Source organism: Aricia agestis, chromosome 6 (assembly GCF_905147365.1).
Source record: "Aricia agestis chromosome 6, ilAriAges1.1, whole genome shotgun sequence".
NCBI classification, from domain to species: domain Eukaryota; kingdom Metazoa; phylum Arthropoda; class Insecta; order Lepidoptera; family Lycaenidae; genus Aricia; species Aricia agestis.
Genome location: NC_056411.1, coordinates 15,354,105 through 15,367,658, shown reverse-complemented (window position 1 = coordinate 15,367,658; position 13,554 = coordinate 15,354,105). Strand labels below are relative to the sequence as shown.

The 13,554-nt window shown below is 36.9% G+C and overlaps 1 protein-coding gene across 1 annotated transcript in view; it reads left to right on the top strand.

Annotated features, from left to right (window-relative positions):
* Positions 1-13,554, top strand: part of LOC121727932 (tetratricopeptide repeat protein 28) — a 72,617-nt gene that overhangs the window by 44,164 nt on the left and 14,899 nt on the right. The window contains exons 8-18 of the mRNA XM_042115996.1: positions 1,100-1,345; positions 1,946-2,109; positions 3,893-3,968; positions 5,017-5,130; positions 6,929-7,148; positions 8,524-8,743; positions 9,257-9,530; positions 9,697-9,795; positions 10,059-10,175; positions 10,975-11,097; positions 13,038-13,243. Coding sequence (XP_041971930.1) covers positions 1,100-1,345; positions 1,946-2,109; positions 3,893-3,968; positions 5,017-5,130; positions 6,929-7,148; positions 8,524-8,743; positions 9,257-9,530; positions 9,697-9,795; positions 10,059-10,175; positions 10,975-11,097; positions 13,038-13,243 — 1,859 coding nt within the window. The remainder of the gene's footprint in view (positions 1-1,099; positions 1,346-1,945; positions 2,110-3,892; positions 3,969-5,016; positions 5,131-6,928; positions 7,149-8,523; positions 8,744-9,256; positions 9,531-9,696; positions 9,796-10,058; positions 10,176-10,974; positions 11,098-13,037; positions 13,244-13,554) is intronic.

The following is a 13,554-nucleotide window of genomic DNA, read 5'->3' as shown; positions in this document are numbered from 1 at the left end:
ATTTTAATGTCTTAGTAATAGCCGTATTTTTAATCAAATGCAATTTGCGAAAGTATATTTTTAAACTTTAATAATTACTTTCTTTAAGAAGTTCCAAAAATAGTTCTTAAGTTCTTTGGCACCAGTCACTTAAGTTTTTACTATCTCAATTATTTGGATCATAATTCGAAAGAGTATTGACCACTAGGCTTGATTGACGTTCTCTGCATGAATATTAATTTTAATTATTTGATAAAATAAGCCATTAGCAGCTCATCTAGTATGCGGAGAGTTGCATAAATTTAAAAGCGGATTAACAATATTATGCAAATGAGGAGCGTCAGTGCTTAATTAGAGATGTGATGTCTCCGAGTCGTTATAATCGTCGATAACGAGACAATTATTCAAATTTTTCCCATGATAGTTAATGTGCCATGTTTTGCTCTATTCCGGAGAATAAGTCAGAAGAGAACTAATTGGTCTCAATAATACAATAGGCCTGAGACGAAGTGAGAAATGTTTAGTGTCAATCAAATCATAGTCAAAGACGGCAATTTCATAGTTTTATAGATTACGAGCTTATGCCCGCGGCTTCGCTCGCGTTAAGAAGTATTATTATATACAAACTTTCATCCCCTATTTGAACCCCTTGGGGTTGGAATTTATCAAAATCCTTTCTTAGCGGATGCCTACGTCATAACAGCTACCATGCCAAATTTCAGCCCGATCCGTCCAGTGGTTTGGGTTGTGCGCTGATAGATCACTATGTCAATCAGTCAGTCACCTTTGAGTTTTATATTTTATAGATAGATAGATTATTCCTGTAGTTCATTGAATTTCTTTTTTGGATATTGCATTGATTAGTATTATAGGTTCTTGGCATGATAAATCTCTTGTAGCTTTGACTATTATTATAAACACCGCCATTTTAAGTTCGTGGTTGGCGCGATAAAAAAAAATATTTTATACTCACGATGATACATTCCAAATACCACTATGTGTCTTTATGATAAAAGTCTAGAGTAACCTAAACACTTTATTATAACTTATCGTGAGTTTTAAGAAGTCGACATGCTCATAGGTTTTTTGAAAATTCTAATAGGAGTCTATTTTTTAACAGGACACCCAAGCCGCAGCGGCCGCTCTGACGTCATTAGGGCACGTGTACACGGCCATCGGAGATTACCCTAACGCGCTGGCCAGTCACAAGCAGTGCGTGCAGCTCGTGAAGCAGATGGGAGACAGACTACAAGAGGCGAGGGAGATAGGCAATGTTGGAGCTGTGTATCTGGCGATGGGGGAGTTCGATTCGGCTGTGGACTGTCATACGCAACACCTACGGCTGGCTAGAAGATTGGGCGATCAGGTAACTTATAAGTACCAACTATGATGCTTACTTTAAAAATTTCCAACTCGTATACTGCCTTAAATACACATTGTAGCTATCGTGAAACTTTTATATAAGCTCGGTTGTTGATAGGTATGTCGACTTATCTACAACTTGTATCTTAGATATACTACTGTTCCGAATTTTCAGTAAAAACTCATTTGTAAAAGCAAAACAGTAGTAAGATGAAAACTGCATGTGAAACAATTGGATTTTGGCTCTACATTTTTGTGTACATGTTTCAAACCACTCACGAGAATTATAAATGAGGTAAAAGTAATCTACTTTTTTTTATTGCTATCAAGCTAATTTTTTGTGAGTAGCTTCATTTTGATAAGACGAACAATATTTTTATCTGCGAAAAATCTTGAAAGTGGTAGCTAACAGAAATAGAAAGGATTTCATACTTTGACTTGATGGTTCTGAAGCTACTGATACTGATAGTAATAAAAAAAAATGTTCTAGGGCTCCCGTACTAGTACTGTAGTAGTCATTTAACAAAGCCGATGTTCATGTCAATATCAATTATTTATTATCGACTTGGCCGACGGATAATACATTTAAAATATTTTGTTACAGGTAGAAGAAGCTAGGGCGTACTCAAATCTAGGGTCATCGTACCACTACCGGCGGAACTTCGCTCAGGCTATAGCGTACCACGAGAACGTGCTGCGGATAGCACAGAGCCTGGGCGACCGAGCTATTGAGGCTAGGGCTCATGCGGGATTGGGGCACGCCGCCAGGTAAGCGTCATGTAGCAATATGTCTGACCCTAAGAAGTGTGGACGAGTGGCTTTGCTCCTAACTTTGTATGTGTTGCCTTTGTGTTGCAATTACGTGGGGCTCATGTACATTTCGGAAAAAAGTATGATGTGTTTGTTCTTTCCCGGGACTCAAATATCTCCACAAAAAATATCAAAATCAGTTCAGCTGATTACATGTAAAGTGATAGACAGACAGAATGTACAGAAATAATTTTTAATAAAATAAAGTAACTCTTTAATCTTTATACAGCTTTGGACCAAAAATCAAAGTACCGGATTTGCGCAAGCCAATTAAAAATCATTTACCTGAGTAATAAATTCAGAGAAGGTATGAATTAACGATTTCGAGTAAAAAATTTGAGGAGCTTGCTAATTGTATTTAAAAAAAATAACGATGTTCTCATCCGTTCATTTATTTGATTACTTAGGGGAGAGGGGGGCTAGATTTAACAGGGGTAAGTTTTAACAAGTCTATAACTACTAAATTAAATGACGATTCGGTAAGACGTTCAATGTTATAAGTTCTGGCGACGTCAGCGAACGATTTGCGACAAGTGAGTTGTCCGCCGGCCGACGCGTTTTGAAGTTATCGTGTCGGTGCAAAAATACAGGTAGGTAAACGGACTTTTTTACGTCTCGAATTTTTTGATTCATGCTTTAATTATTTGGTTTTGTGATTGCAGATTTTTATATAATGACTAGTTATAAAGTTGATTATTACAGTTCCGTGTTATTTTATTAAATATACATATAGTTTTTTTTTAATAAGTTGTTATATGCAAAAAGGTCCTCGGGGGCTAGTTTTAACAAAAGGAACGGGGTAAGTATAAACACGTTAAATGTTAATATTTGGTTTAATATTTGGTATTAGAAGGCTGTACAAAAAGGTCATAAGCAAGTTGGAGCTGCCACATCTGCCGAACGAGGTACGTCGACCACTCTGGTGACATCGGCAGCGGTAAACACTATCGGCAACACCATACAACCGATGTTTATATCTCCAAGGATCTGATTAAATTACCTTTTTGTTGCAAGCGGTTCACCAGAATCCATTGGGGCTGAAAATAGCTCAGGGTGGATAACAGAAAAATAAATTTATGTTATTTGAGAGAAACTTTTATTATTCTTTAACATTTGTATGTCAAAAAATAAATAAATTACCATTTTAATATTGTTTTGTTTTTTACATCCATGGTTTAATGAAATTCTAACAAGTTTACTAGTGTTAATACTTACCCCATCACTGTTAATATTTGCCCCCGTAACCGCTGACTTTTTTTAAAAAGATGCGTCTCCCTTCGAATCCAAGCAATTTAGATGAATTTTTAGCTTAGTATATGCAAGTCATATAAATTTCCGTTACTTGGGTATAAAAATAAAAACATAAAGTTTTAAAATTCAGAAGATAAATGACAATATTTGAAATCTGTTAGCACTAGCCCCCCCCCCCCCCCCTCCCCCCCCTCCCCTACTAATAATAAATGTATAAGATATTTAAATTCTTTATCGGATTTTGTATGAGTTTTATGAACAATGATTAGACATTCATTCATTAAAAATACATAATATTACATTTAGCATATAAAATGAAATTATCATAATATCTACATCTCTAGTTTTTTTTTATTTCGTATTAAAACGATTGAATTGTTTTAATATTTAATAAAATTAGCAAAGAAATAGCCAAACATTTTGTTTAACTCATCTTACATTGTAGAAATTAATTCAAATATGCAAATATTATAACGATGTTACTTTACAGGTGTGCGGGCGACTATGTCCAGGCGAAAAAATGGCACGAGCGACAACTGGACGTCGCCCTAGCTGCCAGAGATAAGGTTAAACTAAAAGAATTATTATATCCCTAATTCTTACGGTCGCCAATCGCAATCATATATATTTAATCATTGCTTAACATTAATTTAATGAATATTCTGTCATAAACTCCAAACATCTTTAGAAGTGTTCATTCAGTTGAAATGGAGTGCATATAATCATTAAGAGCCGTAAGTGCATTATAATAGCAATTTCTGTTCGGTAATTTTGTATCCCTTAGCTTAGGGCCTGTTTCACCACACCTGATAAAGTGCCGGATAGGCTATCCACAACTTATTTGACAGATTCACCATATTCTCTATAGCCTATCCGGCACTTATATCACTAAGTGGTGAAACAGCCCCTAAATATTTTACCCCATCATTTACTAAGAAATAACCTTTTACGATACTGCTTTGTAAAATATCTCCAAGCCATCCTTGATAAATAACTGTGATGGCGAAGCTGTTTATAGCATGTGCAATTTGTTCCTACAGATTCGTATTCGCCTGTATTGGTCTATCATATACGCCAACCTTGGGTGAACAACATCAACACCAAAACTAACTGATTTCACACGCTATTTTTTCAGCAATCACGTTTTTAGGGTTCCGTACCCAAAGGGTAAAAACCCTATTTCAGTAATTTCGATGTCTGTCCGTCTGTCTCCAAGCTGTATCTCAAGAACCGCTATAGCTAGACTTCTGAAAATTTCACAGATTGTGTATTTTTGTTGCCGCTATAACAACAAATACTAAAAATAAAATAAAATTAATATTTAAGGGGGGCGGGCTCCCATACAACAAACGTGTTTTTTTTTTGCCCTTTTCGCTCGTAATCAATAATGGCTAAAGGCACTTGAAATACTCAGGAAATCCTTAATTATAATTGTATTTTAATAATTAATAATAAAATTAAAATTAAATAAGTATTTAAGGGGGGCTCCCATATAAAAAACACATTTTTTTTCCCATTTTCGATTTATAACGGTATGGAACCCTTCGTGCGCGAGTCCAACTCGCACTTGGCCGATTATTTATTGTTATTTAATCTATGTTGTGTCTGTACCAGGTCGGTGAAGGCAGAGCGTGCTCTAACCTGGGCATAGTGTACCAGCTGTTAGGAGAACATGATGCCGCTCTCAAGCTACACCAGGCACATCTGTCTATAGCGAGACAACTGCAGGTACGAACTAAGCTCTGGAATCTAGATAATAAAATCCTAAATTTTAATAACATTAATTTCTATAATCTATCACTAGAGTCTAGATTAAGTATAGAAAATGTTATTAAAATGTAGGATTTCATTATTTTTATCACTATTCCACGAAATCAACAACAGCCTGTCAGTAAATGAGTAAGTATTAATTGCGTAGACATAATATGGGTTAGAGAATCATCCTCCTTTGCTATGCGTACACGAACACTCTCATGTCTACATATCACTCAGTCGATATTGTTAGGAATTTCGTGCAAGGCGCCAGTCGCCACAATGCATGGTTGAAAAACCTGATGAGATTTAGCCCAATATTTTTGTATAGATTTTAATAGTATCTGCGTATTAGGTAAATGATTACATATTAATCAGTCTAAAATGGTCTAAAATGTATCCATTAATCTTTGTATCGGTTGTCACCCACTAGTCTTTTTGTTCCACCATATTAGTCAGCGATATGCATAAAATGATAAAAACTTAATAGACATGTTACATTTTCGGCGGTAATTAAGAGCCGACATGATCAATCATTGGAATAAAAACAACATTGAAATTCAAATCAGGATGAGTTATCGACTTTATACCGGAGTAGTCGTTTTAAACGAGTTTGCTTAAGTATAATGTATTTAAATCCTTTTGGAGAAACTTTTTCAGGTATTTTATTACATCTTCTAGGAATCCTGAATGATCTAGATTTAAATATCGATGCCTTATTATAATATTTACGCAATAAATATTAAAAATATCAAAATAAAAGGATTATAAATATACTCTACACTGGCCACCGGGCGTGCTTTTATTCGGTTTTGAGAAAAACTGAATAAAATAGGTAGGTAAACCTACGAATGAAGATTGAAGATTATTTAGTGTATAAGACTTAGTTTTCCAGTCAACTAAAATAATAATATGATATAAGGACCCTGGACCATGTAAGGCCACTCTAACGGGAAAATACGAAAAACTTAACGAACATTGCATGATATAACTCACACAGCATCATATAACTCAGAATATATTAATGGAAATTCTTTAAAAATACTAGTAACGAGTATCACATTGACACCTTATATAAACTTAATTGCCAACACGTTTTATAATGCAATCAATTTTTTTTTAATTTAATATTTTAACTTTACGTCCAAAGCCAAAATCTTCAATGTGTATAAGTTCAATAATCATAATAAGTCTTTACTTATAACGTCTTTACGTTATATAAAAATAAAAAATAATCATTTTTTAAATTATTACGGTACGCATTTATAACTAAAAAATAACTGTTTATATGTTAATGATTTTGAGATGTTCCTTGTAAAGTCCATGTACCCTAGCAAGGCCAACCATCAAAACATCTTTGGTTGGGCCTTATAAGGAACTACTGGCCTTCCTAGGAACATTACCAATATTATAACTTAAATCGAAGCATAAGTAGATTTTCTTTTATTAGTACCATACATATATCCTTATTTAACAATTCACTGTAATAAAATGTGAGTTAGATATAGGGTATGTAACTAAAAACTTAAGTTTTGCAGTGTGCGGAAATTAAAATTGGTAGCAGAAGTAATATGTCTTACCATGACGATAACTATGACTTTTTAATAGTTGGCCTTCAAAGGAACGTGGCCTTCCATCGTCCATGGACGTTATTTATTAAAAGCAATAGTATAATAATATTATATCTGCCACAGCCCACAAGTAATCACATATTTCACAAGATTACATCATTGACCTTCCCTTGAACATCACACTATATCCTCAAAATTTCCAGGACAAAGCGGGCATGGGTCGCGCGTACGGCAACATCGGTAACGCGTACTCCGCCGCTGGGTTCTACGAGCAGGCCATCAAGTACCACAAGCAGGAGCTCACCATCTCCAAGGAGGTCCACGACAGGAGTTCGGAGGCGTCCACACACGGCAACTTGGCGGTGGCATACCAGGCGCTAGGCGCTCATGATATGGCGCTGTTCCATTATAGGGCTCATTTAGGTAAGTTTTGAATTTGGAAACATGGTCTTGCCGAGACGTCAAGAGGACTTGAATGAGATAATAAGTTTGCATATAATAATATTAATTTCTAAACTTATCAATGGTCATAAGTCATAACTCATAACACAAAAGCTTGGAATAGTTGCCTAAAAATACTGTTTATGTATACGAGTTAGGACCCAAACTACTTTCTAAGTATATCATGTTTTGCTGTTACTTAATTAAACTTAATTAAACTTGTTAATTTTTATCTCTGATAAAGTATTTCGAGTTTTTGATAATTTTTGTGTTTCACACTACTAACAATACCATCTCAGTTACGTTTAAAAGAATTTGAACGAAAAGTTTCTTTATACTTCTTCGAAAACTTACATTTTTTTAGTTGATCGACTATACTCAATTACTTACAGTTTATGAAGTTTTTTTACCTGTGATAGTTTTCCTTTAACGTCAGCATAATATCTCCTACTCCCGCGAATTTTTCCACATTTCCAGAAGCAAACTGAGCTAAACAGCTAAACCTGAACCTGAAACCTGAGCTAAAACAATTTGAGCCAGTGGAAGGGGGGACCCTGGACTCTAACGATTTTTTCCACTTTAAAACTTCATATTTCACGAGTGGATCCCTAAATCGGAAAATGGTCTTTGAATACTCTGAATAATATTTTTTTTAAATGCACCCAACGACACCCCATACGATGTGATGGATGTGATGGAAAAAAAATCACCCCGCTTGATGTGTATGTGGAGGTACCATAAAAAAATAAAAATTTTATATACCATTTTGTCGGCATCACTAAGATAAAATGCTTACATGCCGAATTGCAGCTTTGTAGGCCATAGGGCCTACAAAGCTGCAATTCGGTATATAAAATTTTTATTTTTTTACAGACCGAAACTATAAGGGTCCCTTGTGGACTACGGAACCCTGATATATGCTTTTTGTTTGTAGAAAAAAGTTATTTTTTGTTCAAAAATAAACACCTTTTTTTGGAGAAAAGTTTATTTTTAAAATAAACCCAATTGATTTTGAAACTGACACAAGTACTTAAGACTTTTCTGGGTCCCAGTGAACAAATCGAGACGCATCCCATGACTGTTGAAGGGTGGGGACGGGGTCCATACAAAATCCCCCATACCCCTTTACTGTATTACCTATTTATTTCTTTACCGAACCGAGGTTGTTTACTAAATTTTTTGCATATATGACATTTCTGGACATTGAATCCCGGGATAATATAGCTTCCTAAAAACTTTATCACAATAGGTAATAGGTTGTGCAATTAAAGACATACAGACACTATCACATTCATAATATTAATTGCTTAGATACTGTGCATCTACATTAAAATACATTCCTTTTTTATTACACCAGGTATTGCTCGTGAACTGAAAGACGCTGCCGGGGAGGCGTGCGCTCTCCTCAACCTGGGCAACTGTCTATCCTCGCGCGGGGAGTTCGCCCAAGCGGTGCCTTACTACGAGCAGCACCTTATGCTATCGCAGGAGCTTGGTGATGTGACCGCCGAGGCCAAGGCCTGCCACTTCCTGGGTTATGCTCATTACTGCTTGGGGAATTACAAGGAAGCCGTCAGGTAAGTCGAATATTAAACGAGAAGCTTTTTTAAATAGGGAATGGAGAAAAACTTGGATGAAAAAAATTAGTGTGTGGGTATATCGAAGTTGGGTGAAAAAATTTGGAATGTCGTATGTATGCTTGATAATCTGAGTAAGCACCTATTTGCTAAAGGTGTTGAAATGTTTTTTAATTGTTTAGTTTTGTTTGTATTGTTTACCAAATCAAGTTTGTTTCTTTCTTTCTTTCCTTCTTTAATTGTTATTGAATAATACTTGGTGGTCGCTTTTATAATTTGCAAGGCACGAAAACGACGTGGACGTTCACGATTGTCGTTGCCGAGGCCGTCAAGGTTAAGGGCCTGTAAACAGTTCCATATCATATTTTGTTTTCATATTTTAACGTTCCCGCAAAAACGTGCAATGCCATCTCGTGTCACCCTAATTAAACAAATATGTAACATGAACAATATAACTGAAAACGATAATTGTTTTATTTCTGTAACCACAATGCTCACTCTATAACATTTCAGATACTACGACCAAGATCTATCGTTAGCCAAAGACCTGCAGGACAAGATGAACATGGGCCGAGCGTACTGCAACCTCGGGCTGGCACATCTCGCGCTCGGCAACTTGGAGACGGCTCTCGAGTGCCAGAAGTACTTCTTGGCTATCGCACATATGACGCAGCACCTGCAGGGCAAGTTCAGGGCGCTGGGTAACATTGGGGATGTGCTGATCAAGATGAACGACGTGGAGGAGGCGGTGAAGATGTACCAGCGACAGCTTGGGTTTGCGAGACAGGTAACATTTATTTACACAGCTATTATGTGCTATGTGATAGGACATGGCGATGTTGGGTTGCGATTACTCGCAATAGCGGCTAAAAGAGTACCTAAAAAAACGAAGTATGTATTTCAGCAATGAATGGCTTAAGATTCGTTAAATAAAAATAAAAAATGTTTTCTAGGCCCGAGACAGATCTCTTGAAGCGGCAGCATGCGGCGCGCTCGGTCTAGCGAGGAGACTACAGAGAAGACTTGATGCAGCCTTGGGACATCATACACAGGTACAGTTTCACTTTTATAATGAATCAACCCTTTTAGTAACAGACGAAGTATCTAACGACTACTGTTTATACTTAAAGTAAGGTTTTTCTATAACGATCCTCTGAACTCATGGCACTGTTCATTGTTAACATTTCATCAAATCTTACCCCATAAATCATAATATAAAGGATAAGATGCGAGTGAGAATATCTTTAATCCTATGGGTACTTCTGGACTACCATTTATCTAATAAAACTTATAATATAGGACATATTTTTTAAAGGAATTGACCCTAAGACAAGAAGCGGGCGACGCGGCGGGCGAGGCGCGGGCGCACTCACACCTCGGCGCCGTGCACATGGCGCTGGGACACTACTCACACGCTGCTAGGTGCTACAGAGTAAGTTCTACTAAATACGATAGTGGGATATTATCTCAGGGTATTCAAAACTTAAAACCATAATAGCAATTATGGTTGTACTATTGAGAAAAGGTACAAAAACCATAAACATTAAGAGGATACACCAGGGGCGAGAGAAATTCAAAATGGGTATTTTGAAAATGTATTGCTGTCTCACCAATCTCAAGTCTTCCACCGCAGAGCGTGATGGAGACAACACGACAAAAGTTCTAATAAAATAAAATAAAATCATCGATTCGTTGTCCTCTGATTCCTTCTCCCAAACTTAACCGATTTAAGTACTTTTTTCAATAACAATTAAAGCAAGGCTTGAGCTGTGTTCCTATGTTTTACTTTTTTGGTATATTCCAGCCAGTTTTGTTTTATGGGTGTTTGAACACAGAGAAAAATCTGGCCATTTTTTGGGTTTTTGAACGTTCATATCTTTTTTAATAATTAAATTATGAAAAAAATTAAAACATAGGAACATTGTATTAGTGGCCATAGATATTCAGTAAAAAAATTATAACTCTACCAGTATTATCCAGGGGGGAAACAGCGGACAACGTTTGTATGGAAAAACGGCGGTGCGGCGGTATCACAAGCTTAATACAGGGACGCAAAACGAAAGTACCACAAAAGTCAACACATACAAAATACTTAACAAATACCTTAAAAGGATATCTGCCAAGCGAACAGCCTAATCATTAAAAAAATGTTACGCAGAGAAATTTGAAATTGATCAATAGTTATTATTATTGTTTTGGCTTATTGCTTAACGTGTACTCTCATATTTTAGGAGCAACTCGAGCGAGCACAGGAGCTCCAAGATTGTGCGTTGGAGGCCCAAGCGTACGGCAACCTCGGTATCGCCAAACTCAACATGGGCCACTACGAGGATGCTATTGGATATTTAGAACAGGTATGTTGTTATTGTAAAATTCAATTTGTCTTTACACTGGCCGCAACCGGCAACTCCATGCTAAAAAGTAGCTTGTGACATTTTCCTTGGTGTATGTAAATAACTCTTGAGTACCTGAATATTTTCCAGACCATTCAAAGACCATCTTTCAGCGTTGCTACTTTCACAGTGAACTCTTTACAAGGAACACATACACACCCTAAATTATTATCCCTTAGTTTTGTTACACTCTGTATAATTAGGTATTTTAGGCGCTTTAGTATAATATAAACATACTAGATGTCCCGCGCGGCTTCGCCCGCGTAAATTAGAAATTTTACAGAATCCGTAGGTACATTTTCCCATAAAAAATATTTCCCCCGTTTTTCCCACATTTTCCTGAGTTTCTTCTGTCGTATTAGTCTTAGAGTAATAATATAATATAACCTTCTCGATAAATGATGAGTCTTACTCGATAAATGATCTATCTAACACTGAGATAAGTTTTTAAATCGGACCTGTAGTTTCTGAGATTGACGCGTTCAAGCAAACATACTCTTCAGGTTTATAATATTAGGTAGATATAGATTTTTTTTAATTATCGCTTGACAAACTCGAGTCTCGATCTAAAAGACTATGAAATGGTATAATATGGTAGTGATGATGATGATGATGATGATGAAGAATGTAATTTGCATAGTAGCATATGCTTTCTGTTCTTAAAACAACGCCGAAACTCCCAAACTTGTATCTATAAAGACTCAGGAGCTCTCTCAGCACCTTCCGAACCACGGTATACCAGGTATATCTCGGTGCAAAATCTTACTTGTTGGTAGCATATGCTTAGAATACTTCTCACGAAACCGAAGTCACCATATGTTTCCCTATAAGTTTTGAGGAGTTCCCTCGATTACTTATGGATCCTTCATCAGATCACCACTTTTCTGAATATAATACCAAATTGGGATGATACCCTATATACCAAAAGAAAAATTTTGAAAATCGGTTAACAAACGGCGGAGTAATCGTTGAATATAAGAAAACGAACATAACACCTCCCCCATTTTGAAAGTCGGTTAAAATTGTAGCCTATGTGTTATTTATTTAATATTTTAATCAGCACATGAATTGAATAACAAAATTTTTTTCAAATTAATCGTAGCACCATCTGTCAGGACAAACTAAAATTGAAATAGAATAATATTGAATGCGATGATAGCGCCGTCCGCCGGATCTAATGTAAAACATTCCAAAATCAACAACTCCTTATAAATAAGAAATTAATTGAAAAAACATTTTCCAGTAGACCAAACTGTAAATCTAAACCATTCTCGAATCTCCACGAACACACACAAAAAATTTCATCAAAATTGGTCCAGTCGTTTAGGAGGAGTTCAGTCACATACACACGCACACAAGAAATATATATATTAAGATATATAATCTGCCAAGGCATATTTGGTACACTACTTTTTTTTTATGAAATAAGGGGGCAAACGAGCAAACGGGTCACTTGATGGAAAGCAACTTCCGTCGCCCATGGACACTCGCAGCATCAGAAGAGCTGCAGGTGCGTTGCCGGCCTTTGAAGAGGGTATAGGGTAATAGGGGAGGGTAGGGATGGGAAGGGAAGGGAATAGGGGAGGGTAGGAAAGGGAATAGGGTAGGAGATTGGGCCTCCGGTAAACTCACTCACTCGGCGAAACACAGCGCAAGCGCTGTTTCACGCCGGTTTTCTGTGAGAACGTGGTATTTCTCCGGTCGAGCCGGAAACGTTGTTAGTAGCGGCCGAAAAGGAAGATCTTCCGACCGAGAGAGATAGCATGCTCGGTCAGGGAAGCTACTTCTAAACTAGTGATCCAATTTCCATGAATGAAACGCCAATAGCTTCTGTGCCGGCCGGCTTTTGGGTGACACAAGCTAACTGCGTCGGCTTTTAATTTTCAACTTGCATATTCCAGCAACTAGCCATCCTAGAGCGCGTGAACACTCCGACCTGCGCGCTGGACAAGGCGCGGGCGCTGGGCTCGCTCGGCGACTGCTACGACGCCCTGGGCGACCCCGACGAAGCCATCAAATACCACGAGCAGCATCTAGCGGCTGCGCTCAAGCTGGACAATATAAGGGAACAGGAGAGAGCGTATAGAGGATTGGGGCTGAGTCACAAGTGAGTATATGGTGTTGGAATGTTGATGATTGGGTGTGATGGAGACATAAGAAATCTTGATTTTTATCAGACGCATTATACAGCTTGTAACTTGGTTTTTGATGGACCAAAACAACTGACAGTATTTTGCCAGTATTTATATTCTTCACAAATGCTTAATTAACTAACCCATAATCAAAGATGCCATACAAATTGTAATATATATTTAATGCACTGGTTTTAAATATCTCATCATGGGAAACACATTCATCGAGATTAAAAAAATCTTAGATGTAATTTTTTTTACAATAAAATGTGTTTGACAGTTTTTT